This window comes from Melanerpes formicivorus, unplaced genomic scaffold, assembly GCF_026170545.1.
Source record: "Melanerpes formicivorus ecotype bairdi unplaced genomic scaffold, bMelFor1.0.p_v2 SCAF_5, whole genome shotgun sequence".
In the NCBI taxonomy this organism is placed as follows: domain Eukaryota; kingdom Metazoa; phylum Chordata; class Aves; order Piciformes; family Picidae; genus Melanerpes; species Melanerpes formicivorus.
Window position 1 is genome coordinate 36,301,720 of NW_027142357.1, and position 21,038 is coordinate 36,322,757.

General features: G+C 39.3%; 1 protein-coding gene across 1 annotated transcript in view; it reads left to right on the plus strand.

The window, feature by feature from the left end:
* Positions 1-21,038, plus strand: part of THSD7B (thrombospondin type 1 domain containing 7B) — a 304,792-nt gene that overhangs the window by 165,163 nt on the left and 118,591 nt on the right. Inside the window, exon 13 of the mRNA XM_068139154.1 lies at positions 18,270-18,464. Within this exon, the coding sequence (XP_067995255.1) occupies positions 18,270-18,464 (195 nt within the window). The remainder of the gene's footprint in view (positions 1-18,269; positions 18,465-21,038) is intronic.

Here is a 21,038-nt window from a genome sequence, read left to right on the forward strand (position 1 = left end):
TATTGTGAAACCTCACTTATCTTAACTGAATTGTTACGTAAAGATGAAGCCATAGTGGCTTGAGGGAAGGATCTAGGTGCATCATCAAGCACCACCTTTGGCTCTGCTGGGACAGGGTATATTGGGCAGCCTTTTTGTAGAGGGTGGAAAAATAGGTCCCATTTCTGTATTTCTTTAGGTAAGTTACACTGACAAGAGTAATTCAATATTGGTAGCAGCTGTTCAATATTTTTGTAGGTGTAGCAGATTTCAGGCTGATAAAGGATAATTTGATTTTGGAAGGTGATTATTTGCAACATGTTTGCTTGGGGATGTTACTGGCAAGTCCCACCATAACTGTAATGAAAAGTATATTAAACTTCATTTTACACATATATGATGGAAAGGTTGATAAGCATTTGAAACACTAAAGAATTAAGCATTTCCTCAGTTCTTCACAGTCTGCTCTCCGTCATTTGCTGGGAGAGTCAATCTTGGGACTTTTCAGAGTAGTCTGCATCCCTATCTCCAGCCTACATTTATTTATTCTATGATAGTTTTATATAGCATTGTGAAATGAGCTTCTGTTAGATTGGACAACTCCGAATACAGGAATCAGTACAAAGTATTATATGGACTTCAACTATATTTTGCAATACTGGAAACCCTTGTAGTCTTAATTCTCATTTATTGACAGCAGACACATCAGCTTCAGCAGCTCATCTTTTTGTATTGTTATTAGAAAAAGAACCACAAAACTTGCTGCATTTATTGAGTTGAGGAAAAAAATGTTTATTTTCTGCATTTACAGTTTATATGGATACACAATCCTCATCACACCTACGAGATAATGTATTGGTTTGGGGGTGTTTTTTTAAGCTTTACTGTGTCCTCGAAGTTGTCTGAGTACTTGGGTTAATAGTTAAATAGCCACTCTGTGTGTTCCTTTTATTATTTTCAAGCACCAGAGAACAACTTATTTTTTGAATCTTGGTGTAATTAGTAACTTTACCACCAGGGCTTTTCAATACTTTTTTTCTTTACTGCTTGACAAATTCCAATTTTGTGTACAGTGTTAATCATGCAGCTACAATATGTGGTATTCAATGTAGTATTGTTCCAACAGTTACTTTTGACCCCTACATGGAAGGCTGTGAGGATGCCTTTGGTTCACACACATAATGCTTTATGAGACAAACAATTCAAGCTTTGTAGTCAGTGTAATGACCTAGCCATAATTTTTGAATTGACTGTCAACATATATTAAATCAGAGCATCTGTTTGAAACAGTAGTATTTCATAAGCTGCATTTGACAGTTCATTATCTTATCTGTGAGAACTCCTTTCTTCCTTCATCTTGCCTCAAAAGCAATGTCCCTGCTATTGAACTTTTTGGTAAAAGTCAAGGTCACAGCTTTGGAATAAAGTTATATATGGGAATTGCCTGTCTTTGTGTTGAAATATGAGTAAATCCAAACTACTGATATGGTAATCTAAATCTATGGTATGTTCTCTTGCATTTTATTGAAACTAAAGGCTAAGAAGTTTTATTGACTTTTTTAAACCAGTTTTAGTGAAACTTCCATGAGTTTCTTAATAAACCTGTATAGATTTAAGCCTGCACTTAAAAAGTACATTTACAAATATCAAGGATGTCAGTAAATTGCAAACATACATATATCTATGTATAGATAGATATATGGATATGTAAACTCTACAAGGAATGGATTTTGTGTTTTCTGTGGAGTCTCTTCCTTGGAGAGGGCTGGGGAAGAAGGAAGTATTTGAGTCAGAAATCCAACTTTTTCTTTCCCCACATTTATCATTTTCTCATGGAAAAAATGTCAGGAGAGGGATTATCTTAATGTGCAAGAATGATGCCATTTGGTTTCATTCTCTTAGAGGGGGGTGAGAAATGTCTTAGCTTTGATTATCCAAAGTGTAGCTAATGTATTATGCAATGAGAGAGATTTCCCAGGAATCTATTTCAATTTAGGAACTGATTTGGGTTTGATGTTCTTCTATGTCATATTACTAATGTATCAAAAAAATCTTCAGGATATGTGAGGATTTAATTGTTTCATTTAGAGCTGCCAAAAGTTACAGTCTTTGTAACCTCTTAATATTTCCAGTAATTTTCTGTTTGTAATTTGACATTAAGCAGGTGAAGAATATAAGGGTTTTTTTTTCCATACTTTTGAAGAAAACTCTTCATTTGATTTTTGACCTGTTGAGAGCAATTATTCAGTGCTTTTCCCTAAAGTTTATATTCCAAACTTTGAAGTTTCTTTCTAATGCATATTATTAAGACTATCTTAGTACTTCTGTTTCACCAAAAGAATTGCAGGCTGTTTGCTTCTGAGAAAATTTGCACCTGGATGGTTAAGGGGATGAGCATTGCTTTCTAACACTTCAGTGAAGCAGTTCTATGACATGCAGAGTATGCAGTGACTAACTTCGTCATGGTGATGCACCTAACTGACTCCAAACGGTCCAGATTCATAGTTTCATAGTTTGATAGTTTCATTCAGGGTTGGAAGGGACCACAAGGATCATCTAGTTCCAATCCCCCTGCCATGGGCAGGGGCACCCCACACTAGATCAGGCTGGACAGAGCCTCATCCAGCCTGCTCTTAAACACCTCCAGGGACGGGGCCTCGACCACCTCCCTTGACAACACATTCCAGGGTTTCACCACCCTCATGGTGAAGAACTTCCTCCTCACATCTAGCCTGAATCTCCCCACCTCCAGCTTCATTCCATTCCCCCTAGTCCTGTCACTACCTGAGATCCTGAGAAGTCCTTCCCCAGCCTTCCTGTAGGCCCCCTTCAGATCCTGGAAGGCCACAATTAGGTCACCTCGGAGCCTTCTCTTCTGCAGACTGAACAGCCCCAACTCCTTCAGTCTGTCCTCATAGGAGAGGTGCTCCAGCCCTCTGATCATCCTTGTGGCCCTTCTCTGGACATGCTCCAGCACCTCCACATCCCTCCACCTCCAAAAAACCCCAGCCTGAGGGTCTGATCCTCAACTAAGGTGTGTGCTTGGAGTTGAGCAAGGGTCTGCATACTCTCCCAGACCCCACAACATCCTCTCAGCCCCCCCCAGTTTCCATTCAAATTCTATATTCTTTCCCTGTGTTTCATCTTTTTCACTGCCGGGTCTTCCCTTTACATTTTGAACCGTGGGCAAAATTATTTTCAAATACTGGTTCCATCTTCAAGTTCAATCTTATCTGTTTGTTTTGGGGATCTTTTGTTTGTTTGTTTTAAATAAATACACATCAATGAGATCTGCTGATGTTGGGTGAAAAGCCAGCAAAATAAAAATCAAAGTTGCCTCTGAGGATCCTCCCTTATTTGTTGATTTAAACCTCCTAGCTTAATTGGTTTCTCGTTTATTCCTTGTTGGCAGTGACCTTATTGAGCCTGAATGAAAGCAATGGTTTTCGTTGCTTCTTGTATTTTGTTGTTAAATTGTTCATTAATTTACAGTGGAGGGAACACCCCCCCATACTTCCCTGTTAGTGTTGCCCTTGAGGGTTGGTGTTACCTTCAAGTGGGTTTTGGGGGAGAGGGAAAAAAAAAAGCCAACCAAACAACAACTTTAATTGCCTTTTTTTTTTTTCTTTCTTCTTTTTGCTGAAATTAATTTTGCATTATTCTCAGCAAGTGAAAACCGTGGATGAAATCTTGGTATTTAATAATGCAATGCCAGAACTTCGTGTCATAAAATTTAGTAGCTAGACCAATATTTAAACTGTTGAGCAATGTTATTGCTCTGCTAGCCCTCGTCACTTCATACATCTCTCTGCCAGACCTACTTTTGCCTTGGGCTGTGAGGGGAAGATGAGATTTTATTATAACTCTCCTGGATTAGGTACACAGGAACCACATTGGTTGACATTGGCTTTGATATATATGAGCAAAAGTTTATATAGTCATTTTTTGCTATGCTTCCACTCTAAAAGTTAATTAACTGATAAGATATAACCCTGGAGCACGGGTCTTCAAATAGGACAAGACAAAGGTTTAAAAGACAAATTGAGACAAAGGTCTGACAAGATGAATGATCTAGAAAAGGCAAAATACCAATGTGGCATTTTAGAGAATCTTTCAGTTCTGTGTAGCTGTACAATCTTAACTTATTTGGCTGTGCCATGTCAAACTTGCTCATAGAAACAAATTACTATGAATTCATGGTGTGCTGTATTTAAACTTTCATTATAGCAACAGCAAGAGTTAGTCTCACAAGTACAGCACATTTGTGTGGAAACTTCCCTTTCCTTTGGGCTTCTGATGCATTAAAAAGCTGCCATTTACTGGTTCTTTGAAATACACACTTAGAATTCCAATTATTGGTTCTCTCTTCTGAAAAGGAAATGTGGTGTGAATTTTGATGGGTTTTCAAAGTATTGAGATGGGTTTGCATTGAATTTTATTTCCTAAATAACTTGTTCTAAAATGGAAGAAGTAATCACTACTTTGGGATATTTTGGAAGTCCCTCTGACTATATTTACTTAGCTTTAAGGGCATAATTTACCATAGTGTTTGTTCCCTCTTCAGGGAAGAAAGGTTCAGATGTTCTCCTGGTCATCATGGCACTGAGGCAGCCTCATGTCTTAGTCACTGATGTGCTCCTTGATGCCCTCCATGGCTGGCATGGACCTGCCTCTCCAGAGCTTCCTGATGCTGTGTGTTAACACTGAGAACTCTCAGAGGTGTGAAGACTGTTTCTACTCATGCAGCAGAAGAAAGCTGACAATATGTGCTTGTGGTTTATCCACTTTCAAATAAGACAGGGGAGGTATGCTAAAGCCATATAGAAGTGAGTGGTGGGTCCACTGTCATGGCATTGGCAGGATATGAACAACCTGCCACAGAAGTACCATCAAGTTACTCTCTATGTTTTCACAGGCTCTTGTTTCCCTAAACTTTTTTTAAGTCAGAAACATAAACAAAAATCACATCTGTCAAATTTTATTCCAAGTCACTTTCCAAAGATGGCCTTCTCCTGCTTTAAGTGCTCCTCCCTTTAAGTGTACTGTTGTCTGATCTTGTAGTGACAGTTGGCAAAAACCTGCGTCAGGAAAGGTTCTCAACCAGACCAGTTTCATGGGAGAGACTGCTCTGAGCTGCATCAAAGATGAACAAAACTTCACAGGTGAGAAGAGAGCATAAGATGAAAATCAAACTGGTGATTTATTATAACCAAGATTAAAAAGGCTTGTACTGGCAAGACTGTAATGTAAGAAAATAAAATCATAGAATTGTTTTGGTTGGAAAAGACAAAACACCTCTAAAATGATCGAGTCCAACCATCAACCTAAAACCATCATGGCCATTAAACCAAGTGCCCTGTCCTCACATTTCTTGAACACCTCCAGGTACAGTGACTCCACCTGGCAACCTGTTCCAGCGCCTGCATGAGGCAGAATGAGTGAGAATGGTCTGAACAGCAAGCATAAGGCAAGATAGGTATGATTATTTTTACCATTCTTAAGAGGCAAACATTTTGGAACTCCTTCTCTCAAAAGATAATGTAGTGTCCAAGTCAGCTTGAATGAAGCCTATGAAGAATAGCTAAAATACTATTAATCCTCCATCAGGGTGGAAAGTATTTCCAGGTCTGATGCAATTTGCTTTCCATTGTATTAATTTGGTTTTATTGCATTTGATTGTTGGAGGTTTTGGTTGGTTGGTTTTGTTGGGGGTTGTTGGGTGTTTTTTTTTCACTTAAACCCTAAAGTGTATGATCAGAACCAACAGTGGAAAAAATAATGACAGAGAATTTTTTCTGTCCAAATGTGGTATCTGTTACACCTGAACAACCCCATAGTGATCAATCAGTGTTTGGATTGTGTAATGGCTTTAGAAACAAATGCTTGCAAACAAATGCTTCGTTCATAGATATTAAACAGGAAATGTAATAGGTTCTGGGTTTTTTCCTATTGAGATAAATGTGACTTTTGCCATTGTTTCAGGAGGAATACAATCTGCTTTGTAATCCCCACTCAATTACAGCAATTTGGTGCAAATTTAGGAAGAGTAGCAGCAGCTAAAAAAGAAATGTTGATCTGCTTAGGTTTTTATTTTCCTGCCTGTAACAGAGGAAGAGAAGATCGTCATAAGAAAAACAAAATGCACTATAAGATATCTTCCTTTGCTTCCTCTCTGATCTTCTACCTTTTTTTTTTTCAAGAGACTAGAAGGGGAAAGCAAATAGTCCCTTTAGATCTGCTAGCTTCAAAAGAGGAATAAAAAGGAATTTGCAAGCAGTGAGAGAGGTCTGAACAGCAAACATAAGGAAAGATGAGTGTAATTATTTTTATTATTCTTAAGAAGCAAACCTATTGGAATTCCTTTTCTCACACAAAAGAAAGTTCATTTAACACGATAGAGTGGAAATACTAATTGTTATACACAGGGGAATCAGGGTGTTTTATACACACTATATTGAAATGTATCCTTCAGTATCTTGGACTGCTAGCCTCTTCTGGGGAATTTGGGGGGGGGGTGTTTAGTTTGTATTTTTTCTTTCCTGCTAAAGAAAGGGTGCCCTGAGGTAGCATTTCTGTAAAACACTTTCCCCCACACAGTAGGAATGTTGAGGAAGAAGCATAAAAAGCCTTTCTGTATGTATAACTTATACATTATATATACATCTGTCGAACTCCCACGCATCAGAATATGACTTTGCTCTTACTGGGGTTCAAATCTGAGTACTTAGGTTTCTGACTGGGCAAATCTCCTGGAAGGCCTCAAACATTCGATTTCTCAAGGCTGTGCATGGGAAATTTTTCTCAATCTCTTTCTGCCTCTCTCACCTTGAATTCAAGTACGGAGTCTTTACTGTACTTAGACTGTGCTGACCCTTCTGTCTCCTGTACGGTATCTGTATTTTGTGTCACAAAGTAGACAATGTCATATAATGGCCAAAAGATACATAACCTAATTTAGATAACATGAATTATTTCAGTATGCATTTTTATTAGCTTTGGTCAGAGTAGATGCAGTTATTTTATCAGCTTTAGGCTGGAAATGAGTAGCCAGACTTCAGACCTCAAGGCATTTATTATTCTTGTCTGGTTATTTCAGTAGAACAATGAAGTAGAAAGTTTTATGCAGGACTATAACTACAAAATCCATGTATACTTTAGAAAAACTTATTAGCAGCTTCTATGAGTGGAATACAGAAAGTGGTGAGGGGGGTTGTCCAAAATCCCATCTTTCTACTTTCTGAATTGCAGTTGTGGACTCTGAGAAAGATGACAAGCATGTGTACTGTAAAATGCCAAGGTATCTGAATTCTGGGAAAGTGTAGTTAATTGGAAATACAGATAAAGAGAGGAAACCATGTTCTGGTCCTGTTTTACACTGGTCCGATTTTGCATGTCTTCACTGTGGTGCAGTGATATAAACAGCATTATACAAGCATTACTGTCAGGGATGAATTGGTTACTTCAGACAAACTTACTTATTCTCCCTTAAATTAGATGTGTGGCCAGGCACACATTCACCTCCCTATTAGGAGAGGCTGAGGGAGCTGGGGTTGTTTAGCCTAGAGGAGAGGCTCAGAGAGACCTTTTTGCTCTCTGCAACTACCTGAAAGGAGGCTGTAGACAGGTGGGTCTTGGCCTCTTCTCCCAGGCAACCAGCAACAGAACAAGAGGACACAGTCTCAAAGCTTCTCCAAGGTAGGTTTAGTCTGGATGTTAGGAAGAAATTCTTCCCAGAAAGAGAGATTGGCCATTGGAATGTGCTGCCCAGGGAGGTGGTGGAGTCACCATCACTGGAGGTGTTTAAGAGGAGACTGGATGAGGCACTTGGTGCCATGGTTTATTTGATTTGATGACGTTGGGTAATAGGTTGGACTTGATGCTCTGAGGTCTTTTCCAGCCTGGTTAATTCTAGAATTCTGTGGGAAACACAAATTCTGCAGAAAATGCAAGGAATTCACCACAATGGACAACTGGCTGCCAAGCATCCCCTTTGGGTAATGAGGATATCTGTACACCACCAAGTTAATTTGTGCTGTCTTAGTTGGGGCTTTGCAGCGTGCCTGGTGTGACAGGATTTGGGCACTATCAACAGAATTAACTTGAGAGGAGGAGAATGGGCAGGTGAGAGCAGGAGACATCAGGATGAGTTAAAAAGTTGTTGAAGGACCCATATATGTGCCAGTGGCTTGGTTATTGGTCCCTGACTGGCAGAGCAGCAAGGAATTTTGAATGCCAAAGTCATAGACTTGTAGGGTTGTTTAGGTTGAAAAGGACCTTTTAAGATCATCAAGTCCAACTGTTCACCCAGCACTGCCAAGTCCACCACTAAACCATGTCCCTAGGCACCACATCTCCATGTCTTTTAAAGGCTTCTGAGGCTGGCTATTCCACTGCTTCGCAGGGCAGCTTGTTCCAGTGCTTGACAACACTTTTGATGAAGAAATTTTTCCTAGTATCCAATCTAAAAATCGCCTGGCATAACCTGAGACCATTACCTATTTTCCTGAGATTTATTACTAGGGAGAACAGACCAATCCCTACCTTGTTCCAATCTCCTTTCAATACTTGTTTGGAGCAATATGGTCTCCCCTCAGACTCCTGTTCTCCACACTGAACAATCCCATTTCTCTCAGCCACTCCTCATAAGACTTGCACTCTAAACTGTTCCACAGTGCTGTTATCCATCTTTGGACCTGCTTCAGCCCCTAAATGGTTTTGTTGTAGTGAGGGAGCCTGAACTTAACACGGTATTTGAGGGGTGGCATTACTGCATGATGAGAAAGAGAAATGAGAAGAGTTAGAGCCGGGGAGTGGGGAGCTGAGGAGGAAGGGTAGATTAAAATCTTTAAGTGTTACCTTGGACCATAATGTTTTAAATATAACGTGGGAGAAGTTGTAAATATGTCAGGGTGTTAGTGTTATATTCTGGATTTAGTATCTGCACTTCCCTGTAAAGGGATAGATGGAGTGGAATGGCAGAGTGCCTGCCTTCCAGACCAAGATTTCAAATGTGTTTTCATAAATCAACACAATGCCATGTTTTTGAATGCCAGGATATCTGAGAGATGGTACAAGTGGCTACTTTTAGTAAAACAAATTTAAAAACAAACAAACAACAAACAAACCCAAACAGACTAAAAAGGATGTTTGGACGGACAAGTTCACAGGGCTGTCTTCTGATGTCTTCCTAAGGCTAAGTTTGCCATGTGAGCTGGCTCCAGTGTTCAGCTCTTTACTGATGTTGTGAAAGATGACCATAGGGTGCTACCAGAAACTGAATCTAGGTGGAATAAAATGAGCAGCATTAAGATTTTAAATTCATCCAGCTATCACTAAAAACACTGGCCAGTGAACGTGTAACTGAGGCAGAACTTTCAAACAAAAACCCATGCTTTCTTAATCACCAACATGATTTTCCAACTAGATTTACTGGAAATACTGCAAATGCTGTGTTTGCTTTCCATTTGTGTTATTCAGCATGTTTGATTCCCTTTATTTACTGTGGTCTCAGCGTGTGTGTATATAACAGGATGTCTTAGTTTTATTGTCAGGTTGTGTTATAAATAATTCATCTTAAATATGACTTGATGATGGGAGCTACAAATAAATTGAACTCAAGTAATCTTAGAAATTGTGGGCCACAGAAAGGGGGGGGGGAAGGAAGCATGTTTTTGTATTTTGTTATGTTCTCTGAATGGAGCAGAAGCATAATTTCTATCATTAATCATCTAATGCACTTCCATTGATTTTCTTTTTAATAGAAAATGAAAGTAAAAGCAATCCAAAACCTATAATAATGTTAGAGGGAAAAAACAAAGGGGGGAAAAATTGTGAAAGGTTCCTCTGACTGATTGCATAATGTAGAAGCACTCACATTGCACTCATTCTTTGGCCAAAGTAAATTTGAAACATTAAAAAAAAACCCATATTGCTCTGTCTTTCTAGCCAGGCAGAGTGTGACCCACTTGCAATAAGCAAATACTTGTATTGAAATGAAAATGGTGCTGGACATTAATGTATCAGTCACACATTCTGCATTTAGTGTGTGCATGGGAGGAGGAACGGGCCTCATAGCAATGTGTTTCTCTTCTATTTCTCCATAAACAGTGGGCAGTCTCAGTTCACAGCTGAGGAAGAATTAAAACAGCAAGTCTCACAGCTTGGCAAAATTGACGTGTGCAGCTCAGTTCCTTCAATGATTTAAATGCTATATTCCCGGTCAAATAATCAATAACCTCATCCATAAGTATCAAAGAAAACTTGCACTCTAAGAAGTTATTTTAAAATGGATCAGAGGTGAGTCCAGTATAAGGCATTAAATGGCAGAAGTGAGCCTTCACTGATTTTGCTGAACATACTTAGTCACTCTTGGACAAACTCTCATGCTGGCTGAGAGGTTCTAAGCTATGAGGAGTGCAGCATGCTGGAGGGACGTGCGCCTCTGGTATGCAGACATTGTATCCACATCTCTTCATCCTTTTCTGTCTGGTGAATGCCAATGGCATGTAGCCATGAGGGAACTCTACATGTCAGACACGGCTGCCCTGGCAGGGGCACAGCTGTGGCTGTGCTTAAGGTGACTCCCACCAGGCTGGCCCCCAAAAGAATGCAGCTGGGACTCATCATCTTCTGAGGCTCCTGTACGTAGATTAACCTCTCTTTTCCCTCACATATGTGTCTTAATTGTGGGAAATCTGCAGAGAGAAACCAACCTAAAGAGCAGCTAAAACTCAGACCTTTAATTTGAGAAGGATCTTTACAGTTCAACATGCTTCCCCCCTCCCCCTACCCCCTTTCTAACTCTATCCTAAACTTCTTTGTCTCTTCTCCATGCTAATGTTCAGTCACAAACTTTTTAACCCAATTCTTCACTGACCCCTTCTCATGCAAATCATTTCAGTTGCTTTCCTTTATCTTTTCAGTTGATATTTACCATCTTTATTGCTTCCCGACCTCATCTCAGGCTTCTCTTGTTTGTTTATGGTGCATGTTGCTTGGGCTCTGTGTTTATTCAGCACTCTGTTTGCTCGGTGGCATTTGTTAGCCCTTTAGCACTACTGTCAATATCATTAATAATTACAAAATGGGAAACCAGTGAACTCAGAGCCAGTTTCTGTGCTGCATAACTACTTGTTCCAGCTTTTCCTAAGTTATTTTTACTAGATTTGTGTCTGTGATGTCCTTGCTGGCATCATTTGTTCTTTCCTTCACGCTCGTTTTAATGGTTATCTAACGGTTTGCTTCTCTAAGTCCAAACTTTGGACACACTTCACACTTCATTGCAAGGAGTGCTGCTGCATCCGAGGGAGAGAGGTTTCAGTGTTGAAGTTAAGCATATACTTTTGTCCTTGCAGAATCAGGGCTTTGGACTTAAATCTGAGTCTCAGCAAAGCCTTATCTTATGCTTTCTATTAAGTCCGCTTCTGGTCTCCTTCTGTAATTAGGGATTGCATTAGCATACCAAGAATAATGTGAATATTCCACCTGGGATTTTGGAGAAATTAATTGTAAGTATGAAGGAGCATTAACAACAACAACAAAAAAAAAAATATTAAAAAGGGGAGTCATCCTGAGTTGTGAAACTGTATTTATGCTTTTCAAGATCCCTAAAGTTAATTTCTTCTTCTGTTGTTTTTTTTCTAATGTGTTATCCCTCCATTTTACTTATCATTAGTTCTAATGTGTTATCTTGTTACATCAAAGGGTACTGAGAATAATCATGCAACAAAAAAGTCAGAATTTTTCTGAGCAATGAGAAGATAAACAGCTACATTAAAACAATTCCCTTTACCTGCTGGCATTGGATTTTTCACACATTCTTAGAGTTTGAAGCTAGAGAATATTGTCTCATCTACACCTCTTGTGTGTCAGACTTCTTGTCTAGCCTTATAGGTCATCCTGTTCTCCTGTACAAGGTCCAGTCACTTGATTTGCACTACCACATAGCTTTAGTTTTAGAGTTTGGCCTGCCTGTACCTTCCTGGAATTATCAGTCATTGTTCTCAGATATTCTAGTGACATTTAATTCCAGAGATTTGAAACCGCTAATTTAGGCTTCTCAAATTGAAGTGCCACGGTACAATATAATTTTACCAGTTGGTAGTTGATATTCTCACTCTTCAGCTTTTTACCCTTTGGAAACTATTGAAATGCATTTTTAAAGGAGAATTGATTATTGCTTTGGTAAATGAATATGATTACCAAGTCTATAATTGGATTTGTACTTGAGAACAAATATATTTGTTATCTTTCCTTATTGGATGCAATAAGGTGCCTATAATATTTGTTTCTTCCCACACTCCTTTTGTTAGGACTGTCTGTAGTGCTCTTAAGTCAGGCGTGTGCTTACTGAGAGCACTTCTGTTCCCCAGTTTGATGCTGACGTGCTTCTTTGGTGGTGATGTACCATCACCTAAGGATTCTTTCAGTGCTTCTGCAATTTGGCAGTGTACAAACATTTGATTTCACAGCATAAAAGTTTATAGAAGTGTCTGCTATTTACTTTTCATTTAAGATAAATATAGTTAAAGAATATGGCTTCCATATGCTTTGGCATACCATATGCTAAGATGATGGCATAGCAAACATACTGCTGTGAATGTAAATATAAAACCAGAAGGCAGAGACTGCCATACTGACTATCCTGTTAGCAGTCCTTGTTCAGTGTCTAGACAGGACCCTGTAACAGCAGGAAGGGATGTTTTCTCCCCAAGCTCTACCTTTAAGACTTATGCCTTGAAGTAAAGCAGTTGTGTCTGGAGCTATTTTCATTGCTCATAATAATCCCTGCATTTGTTTGGCACCTTAATTTGTGTATCCATGCTGTCTGTTAAACAATTCCTCCCCTGCCTTGCAAAATACATATTTTCTTCTAACATTTTAAACCTGGTTATCTTTCATTTTGATCCAGGATCTTGTTTTTATTGTTAAGAGAACGGTGTACTGTTTTATTTTGGTGCTAGCTATTGTTTTATATCAAGAGAGCTGCATTAAATCGTTGTTCTGCAGCTTGGCCCACAGTGTTTAATTCCAGCGTGGTGGCATTGACCAGTGGTTATAAGAAAGAATAGCAGGAGTTCAAAAGGAAATCCTGCATTTTCCCTCTCAGTGGGAATCAATATTGTAATTTGAAACCTTTTATCCGGCAGTGTCCTGTTATTAGCTCTTTCTATTCATATGTTTGTATCCATTTGAAATGATGCAAGAGATGGTAGAAATCGCACATTAAGTCCGGGAGGGATTTACCATTACTATGTGATTATTTTTTTTTCCTCAGTGCATAAGGCTGCAAATGGGCTGCGTTTAGCCTCCAGTGGTATCCCACTTCAAAAAAGCCAGTGAGATGTTTGACATTGCAGAAATGGCTTTGCAGTATGAGTTTGTTTAAAACCATTGTGACAGAACAGAGGATTACAGGGCAAATATTTTTCATGCAGCATAAACTACACATGAGCCAAACCAATCAGTAGTCTGAAACCACTGAGGATAAATAATTTTACTAACTTTCCTGAAGGTCTACCGAAAACAAATTTGTCTCGTTCCATTTCCAGAAATGCCTGTATTTGAAAATATTTTTCTCCTAAAAGTTAAAGCTAACTTAACTGGCAAATGAGTTTGCGGTGGGCAACAAACCACTGGAGTGGATCCATCAACTCTGCTAGTTCCAGCCCGGCCTTTCTCAATCCATTAGAATGCCCTAATGGGCTTTGGTTTTAGTACTTAATTTATTTCAATAGTTCATGGAGCTCACCTCAAGCATAGTTATATAGTAGAAGTGTGACCGTTTGAGGCTGTGCCCTTAAGAAAGGGAATATGGTGGATGGAAGTTGGTAAATGAAAAGAATTATCTAAACTAATTTAATTGGTGAAGTGGGAGGAAGCACCTTCTGAACTGGGACAGCAGGAGGGTATACTGGGCTTTCCAGCACTTTATCTTTAGTCTTGCTTCCGCTTCTCCTTCGGGCAGCAGCTTGCAGCTCCTGGGCTTTCTGCCAAGGCTTCGGCCTTGAAACCGACAAGCTATAAGGCCTGTATTAACTGCTTTCCAATTAACACAAACTGCTTCTAACCTTTTTTCCCTCTTTCTCTCTCTTTCTAACCTTTGCTCTGGGGAAAGGGGGGAGAGAGGGGAGAGTGGAGGTGGGGAACCCCCTCTGCTGAGGGGGGAACTCTCATTTCTGTGATACTCTATTGTATATCTTTGTATATATTGTACATATTGTAAATTTGTATATATTCTCCTGCATATCCTACATTCCTTTGTAAATATACAGCTCCACTGCTTTGCTAATTCAGCTGTGAGTTTTTTTTCCTTTCCCTTCAATTTTCTTTTCCCTTTACTTTACAAGGGGGGAGGGAGGAGGCTTCTTGGCCTTACCCTTCCAACCCTCGACAAGAAGGTATTACATAATAGAATAAACCAGGTTGGAAGAGACCTTCAAGATCATGGCGTCCAACCTATCAACCAATCCAACCCACCCAAACAGTTAACCCATGGTTTAGGTGGGTTGTATTGGTTGATGGATTGGACGCGATGATCTTGAAGGTCTCTTCCAACCTGGTTAGGTTTATTCTAAATAAAGGTTTATTCTAAAAAACAACTAACCCATGGCACCAAGCACCCCATCAAGTCTCCTCCTGAACACCTCCAATGATGGTGACTCCACCACCTCCCCGGGCAGCCCATTCCAATGGGCAATCACTCTCTCTGTATAGAACTTCTTCCTGACATCCAGCCTAAACCTCCCCAGCGCAGCCTGAGACTGTGTCCTCTTGTTCTGGTACTGGCTGTCTAGAAGAAGCCAGTAAGCATAATTGTAGGCATATAGCAGAAATCCTACCCTATCTTATGGCCAACATGCAGTAAAAATCAGGCCCATAAGGCTTGGGTTTTTGAGGATCATTCAGTTGAAACTGAAGGCAGCAGGCATTGGCGTTGGGGTTTTTTTTTGAAGATGTTTGCATATTCTTGAGTGGAAATTAATTGCCTTTTAATATGACCGAAATACAATGTACTGCTTAGGATAGTCCAAAGAGGTATGGAGTTTTGGTGTGTAAGGGTACTAGATGTTCATTATTGGTATTTTATGTTGTGCTTGCAAAACAAGAAGTGTCAGTTGTCCCAGCAAAGTGATGCAGCTGTTGGTTGGGTAACAAATTGATGCTCACCTGGGTCTACCAGCTCAGTAATAGCACTGTTGGCATTGATAAGTGCAAAAGTCCATGAAAGTGTGAAGCAAGTGGAATGTTTGCTCTTTAGGCAGTGTTTTAGGTATTTTATATGTATATATGTATAATTTTTAATTCTTTTGTTGCTTTGTCAGGAATTATGGGATTGAGTTACCAGGATCTGCACTTAGAGAAATTCCTGAAGTAGGGAAGAGAAGCAGACTTTTATTTTCAACCACCTGCTTGCCCATACTCACCTCACAGGAGATACTTCTCTCCTCCTTTAGGTCTTATATATCTTATTAGACTATTATATTTTCTTCTTTTCAACTCCTTCCTTTCTCCATGTTTACACATGTATAATCCACTATATTATTTGTTGGTCCAGGTTAATTTTCCTCTACCCATGTTTACTATTGCCATTAATTTCCTTAGGCTGCATGATCTGTGTCAAGTATTTGCCCCAATCTCATATGTCCTTATGTAAACAGGCTCACTGAACTCAGTGATTTATTTATATGCTTAAAATTAAGGATATTTGTGCAGAAGATCAGACCATTAGATAATAACTCAGCGTGGAGCGCCTGGTTTAACATTGATGTTTAGAGGTTCCGTCACTTATGCTGCCATTAATAAATGTCAGGAATGAATTGTGGTCTTCTGTCAGATAGTAGTAAACATTGCAACATGATGGTTTATAATGTAGTTACAAATGCTGCTTCATGGGGCTGGCAGCACAGGATATTGTTCACTTCCCTGCAGACGCTAGCAGTTGTAGTGATGCTGAGAGGGTGGTTTGCATACACTTGGCCATACTTCATGTGGACATATTTGTGTTGCCAAATCTTTGGTGTCCTTGCTGAAGGTAATGAGGTTACGCAGACCTTGAACATCAGGGTCTCTTACTTGTTCAACCTTCCTGAAGAGAGCAATTATCCTGCATCCCCATACATAGCTGTGACTTCTGTCCTGATGCGCTTGTAGTTGAGGAGGTGAATGTGTCCGAGTTTCTGATTGCTGGAGCTCAGAGATGGGAAGGGTCACAAGGATTGAAAGTGGAAAAGCAAGGATCAGTAATGTAGAGGTAGTTATTAGTATGCTGATTTACTGTCACTTGAGTCTAAAGAGACTTTTAACAATCGCTTGCCTTTTGCATGCTCTTCAAAATGTCAGTTTTCCTTAGAAATCTAATTACATTTTAATAAGATATTTTCTTCTTTCCAGGTGGTTGCCAACCCATCCTTTCCTTCCATGCAATATTGTAGTTAAAAAACAAAAGTCATGTGTATTCATTGCAAAGTTACACCTCAGTAAATCTAACTGTGAGAAACCAGAAAGTTATTTTTCCCTTTTTTGTCATGCACTTTTAGTTACATTAAGCACTGGCAACAAGGAAAAATACGTGCAACCTCAAACCCTGAATTATTTAGGAATCTCCCTAAGATAATACCACAGGTCTTTGAAGTTAAATAATAAAATCTGGATTAAATAACTTCATCTTCTGTGGTTTTATGATACAATGTGTGGGCTTGCCTGAAATCAGGGAGCCTGACATGACTACACTCTTGGGGACAAATTCAATGCCTAATTCTGTCCCTAACTTTATTACTTTAATCAAGTCACAATCTGTCTTTGCTTTGGTTAACCTACAACACAGTATGTAAATAGCCTATAATCTTGGGGATTTTATGAAAGTGTATTAGTATTAATGAAAGTCTTCATGATGTGCAGGCTATTTTTATTTATTATAATTGCTTACTATTAATTCACTGAAACTTTTTGCAGGTTTTATGATAGGCTTCCTGTGACTCAGATTTCGACTTTAATAATTTTGCCCTCCCATTGTGGCTATACAGTGCCATTATTCAGACTGAAAAGTTAATCATTACAATCAAAAATGGACAGGGGTGTTGAAGGAAAAGAGCATTGTCCTAAAATAAAACTGGGGAGAAATCAGCGTATCTGAGTCCTGGGCTGTATTCTTGCAAACCCCATTTGGTGCTTGCCTAGCCCTAAAGGCATCTGTGGCAAAATTCATGACCTCAGGCCCAGCCTAGTCCTGTGTGCGTTCTTTGCTATTGCTGAGGCTCATTCTTAGAGACCTGCTAAGGCTTTGGCCAGGGGAACAGAGAAACACCTCACATTTGAGTGTGGGCTGCAGCCTGGATGGTGCTGTGTGTAAAGATAAAGCTTTGGTACCTGCCTCTGCCCATGAGAGCTGGCACTTCAGGTCAGATGGAGCTTGGCAGAGTGAGACTGCCCTTAGCTAAAACCTGAGAGTAGTTTTGTGTTTCTTTCTGCTAATGGATCCATTTATTAGTGCTCTTATAGCAAGCCCTCATGCACCATAAAGCAGGCTTCTTCTAGTAAAGTACAATAGCTGCAGCCCCATTGTATGATGGCTGCAGGCTGAACACTTGTGCCCTTCCTCCTTAACCTCTTCATTTATGCAAGATATTGAAAGGTCCAGATGGCCAGAGTGTGAGAGAACATGAGGAGTAGCAGCATACTTAGGGAACTCATTTTGGAAGGGGAAGACTTGGTGTTTACATCTTGCTACAAGAAGCATTTAATTGTGGCATCTACTTGTTAGACAGAACAGAGGTCTCTACTGTGCATGGAAAAGCTGTACAGGCAGTTGTTCCCTTCATCTGAAATATAGAAACGATGGCAATTTTAGAGAAGGAGGCTCTCTTTATATATATAAGTTTATTTTTCACTTTGAAGCAGTTTCAGTTCTGTGGGTAGCATGTGCATCACAGCCTTGACCAAGTATACTTTATGGCACATAACTGCAGTGCTATATCTTTTCTTGTTTGGTTGTACAATGTATCATGGCCTAAACTGTTGCCCCAACTCTTAAAATGACTTCCTCCTTGAGAATGCTGGATTTTTGTCATCATTTAGATAACACACTGCTCAAATGAGTATATGTCTTTATGGTTTTGTGAAGCTTCTAGCGTGTCTTCGAGTGACGCACGAATGATGGCATCAAAATTAATCAGCTTTATTCTATTAACCCAGGAGAGTCTATCTCAAATAGAACACAAGTCCTGACTGCATAGAATACAATACAATATATGTAAGAATATTATCAGGATTTCTGTACCTTTACTTTTCAGTTGTGACATGCCTGTCGGAGCACAACTCCTCCGCCGATGTCGGTGACTGCATGCGGTGGGCAGGAGCTATGCCATCTCTTGTACAGGAGTGTCTCGTTCCCTGCAAAGATGACTGCACGTTTACTCCCTGGTCTAAATTTACGGCATGCTCCTCTGACTGTGAATCAACTAGAACAAGGAGACGGTCACTCACAGGTATAATCTTTTATAGCATTTATCTGATGGTGACTCTTGTCAATAAAGTTTCTCAGAGATTTGGGGAAAATCCAGACAGAATAGAAACCATCCTTAGTTGATTTTAAATCTGATACTCATCATTGCCTGCTTTATGCATTCATATCTTTGTGTGAGCATAGTGCAGAAAAGCTTGGTGGTGCAAAGCCATTTTTTGACAAATTAAGCAGCCACTATGCATTGTGCAGGTTTATCTGACTTATTAATCTGGGAAACGTGGAGCAAATGCATATACCAGAATAAAAATGTCTCTTTTTCTGTTTAAGGCTGTTGAAATCTGGATAAAGTTTAAAACTGGGAGCTTTTTGCTCAGCATTATCCTGTGGTTCGATGGTGCAAATTACTACTGTGAATAAAGAAAAAACCAATATAGTTAAAACAGTTTTCTTTGATCTTTTATATGTAATCATTAAACACCCTAGTTCAAACCATTTCACAGAGCAGCCTCCCATACTTGCTCTTGTGTTTTGTTATTGTGTTATTTGAATGCTGATCAAACTGAAAAGCTTTAAAACTCTGTAATATAAATAGTTTGGAGCTGCTCATTTTGTTGTCTTTCTCCTCATACACACATAGATGAATCAAATCCAAATGAATTACACTGTTTTCAGAAGGTTTACAAGAAATTTACTGTTATTGTTATCCTGAACACTCACATCTTTTCATGTTTCTGTGTTGTGTTTGAGTGCTGTGGTGTAGCTGGCTTGAGTTTGCTCCAATAGTAGAGGTGGAACTTCAAAAAATTCCACTTTGGAGTAGAATGCTAACAGTGCTGTAAAAACACCTGCTGCAATAATGCCTGGGAATTGAATGGCAGCAAAGTTTGGTGTCTACCACTGCTCCTTTCTTCTGGACTCATACCTGGTTGCATGGCTATCTTGTTATTCAGTTTCTTACTGTTAGAATGATCTGTGTTTGTAGTGACTATCCATTACAGTACACAGACATAATGGCTTCAAGCTGCCATTTGCCAATATGGTTCATTAAAGGATAGATTTCTCTTTTAAATAAAAATCACTATTGTGCAATACTCAATTGTTTCTGCCAAAGAGCAGTAGAAATTCTCTACCTGCCCAGGAAGTTTTCAATCTGAATTTTCTTTATGAACATCTGTAATAGTTACAAAAATATGTTTTATATGGGGCATAGATCTGTTTAAGTCAGTGGACCAAAAATGGTTTCTGATGCTCAGGTTTCAATGGCTTGTCTCCTCACTCGTACTGTGCTTGTGACCAAACACCACTAGCCTCTCCCATAAGACTTTGCTGGGCTCCCTTCCTCTCACTGGGAAGGAACTTGTGGTCTCAGCCCACTGCTGGTAAAGGTGTCCTGAACAGCAAGCAGTGAACACCCAGTGGTGCTGGTGTGAGGACATCATGAAACTGTATAGAGCAGCTTGAAAGGATTTGGTTTTAACACAGTTCAAAAGGGGAGGTTGATGAGATTAGTGTTCAGCAGGTCTTTGCATAAAGCTTCATGAAAATTTGAGCTGGCCAAAAGTCTTGGAAAAAAATTTCAGTCCACAGATTTAAGGAAATCCTTTGTGCCGTTAAGATTCCTTAGTCCATTTGTATTTTACCTTTCTGAGCGAGCATGAATTGTGCCTCCTTGTTCAACGCTGTGTGTCTGCTCAAGTGAATGCTTTGGCTTCATTGTAGGAGTTCATTAGCAATGTCATTTACCGGGAATCTGCTAATTGTTTGCTAAGTATTTGCTTGCCTCCCACTCATTTTTTAATAGTATTATTCATTTTACTTTGTAAGTAATCATAGACTCTACATATAAAATTAGTCATTACTTAGAAGCAAAAGACTTATTACGGAACATATCAAAATTCAAAGTCATTATAATGAAAACACAATTTTTAGGTAAGTCTTCAGTTAATTAATGCAGTCAGTTCACAGTACTATGGATTCAGTGCGTGTTCTGCCGTGTATTTAATGTTTCCTGTAATTTTTTATGTACAGTATGTGCTACCTGATAATATTTGATGTATATACTATTTGTTACTGTTCAGAGATTTAATTAGAAGAAGGAAATACTATTTAATTGAAGCATTTATGCCCTTGAAAATTTTGGCAGCGCTTTTTTTGATAGTAATTTCTAAAGCAATCTGTGAAGATGATAAAAATACCACCACGGCTAATTCCAACACTGCTTCTTTGTGTGAGGAGTATGGGATGAATGTCATTTCTGCCCTTAGAATAGGGCTTTCATAGCAACTTGATTAGAAGGAAGATTCCTACCAAACAGATGGCAGGGCAAGGTGGAAAAGAGTGTCAGATAAGTGTGAGATAATTAGCATCCTCACCTGTGTCTGATGTGTTTCATGTAATAATGGCAAAAATACAGGCAAGTCCCAAATTCCCATATTTACTGATACAATGCAGAACTTACAGCTGTGCATATATATATATATATATATCTACACTCTGAGTCTGGGGCTTCTGTCACTTTGTGAAACATGAAATGCTGGAAGTGCCACTAGAGAGCTCCCAATCTATTTAAAGCCTCTTAAAAGACTTTCCTTGAAGT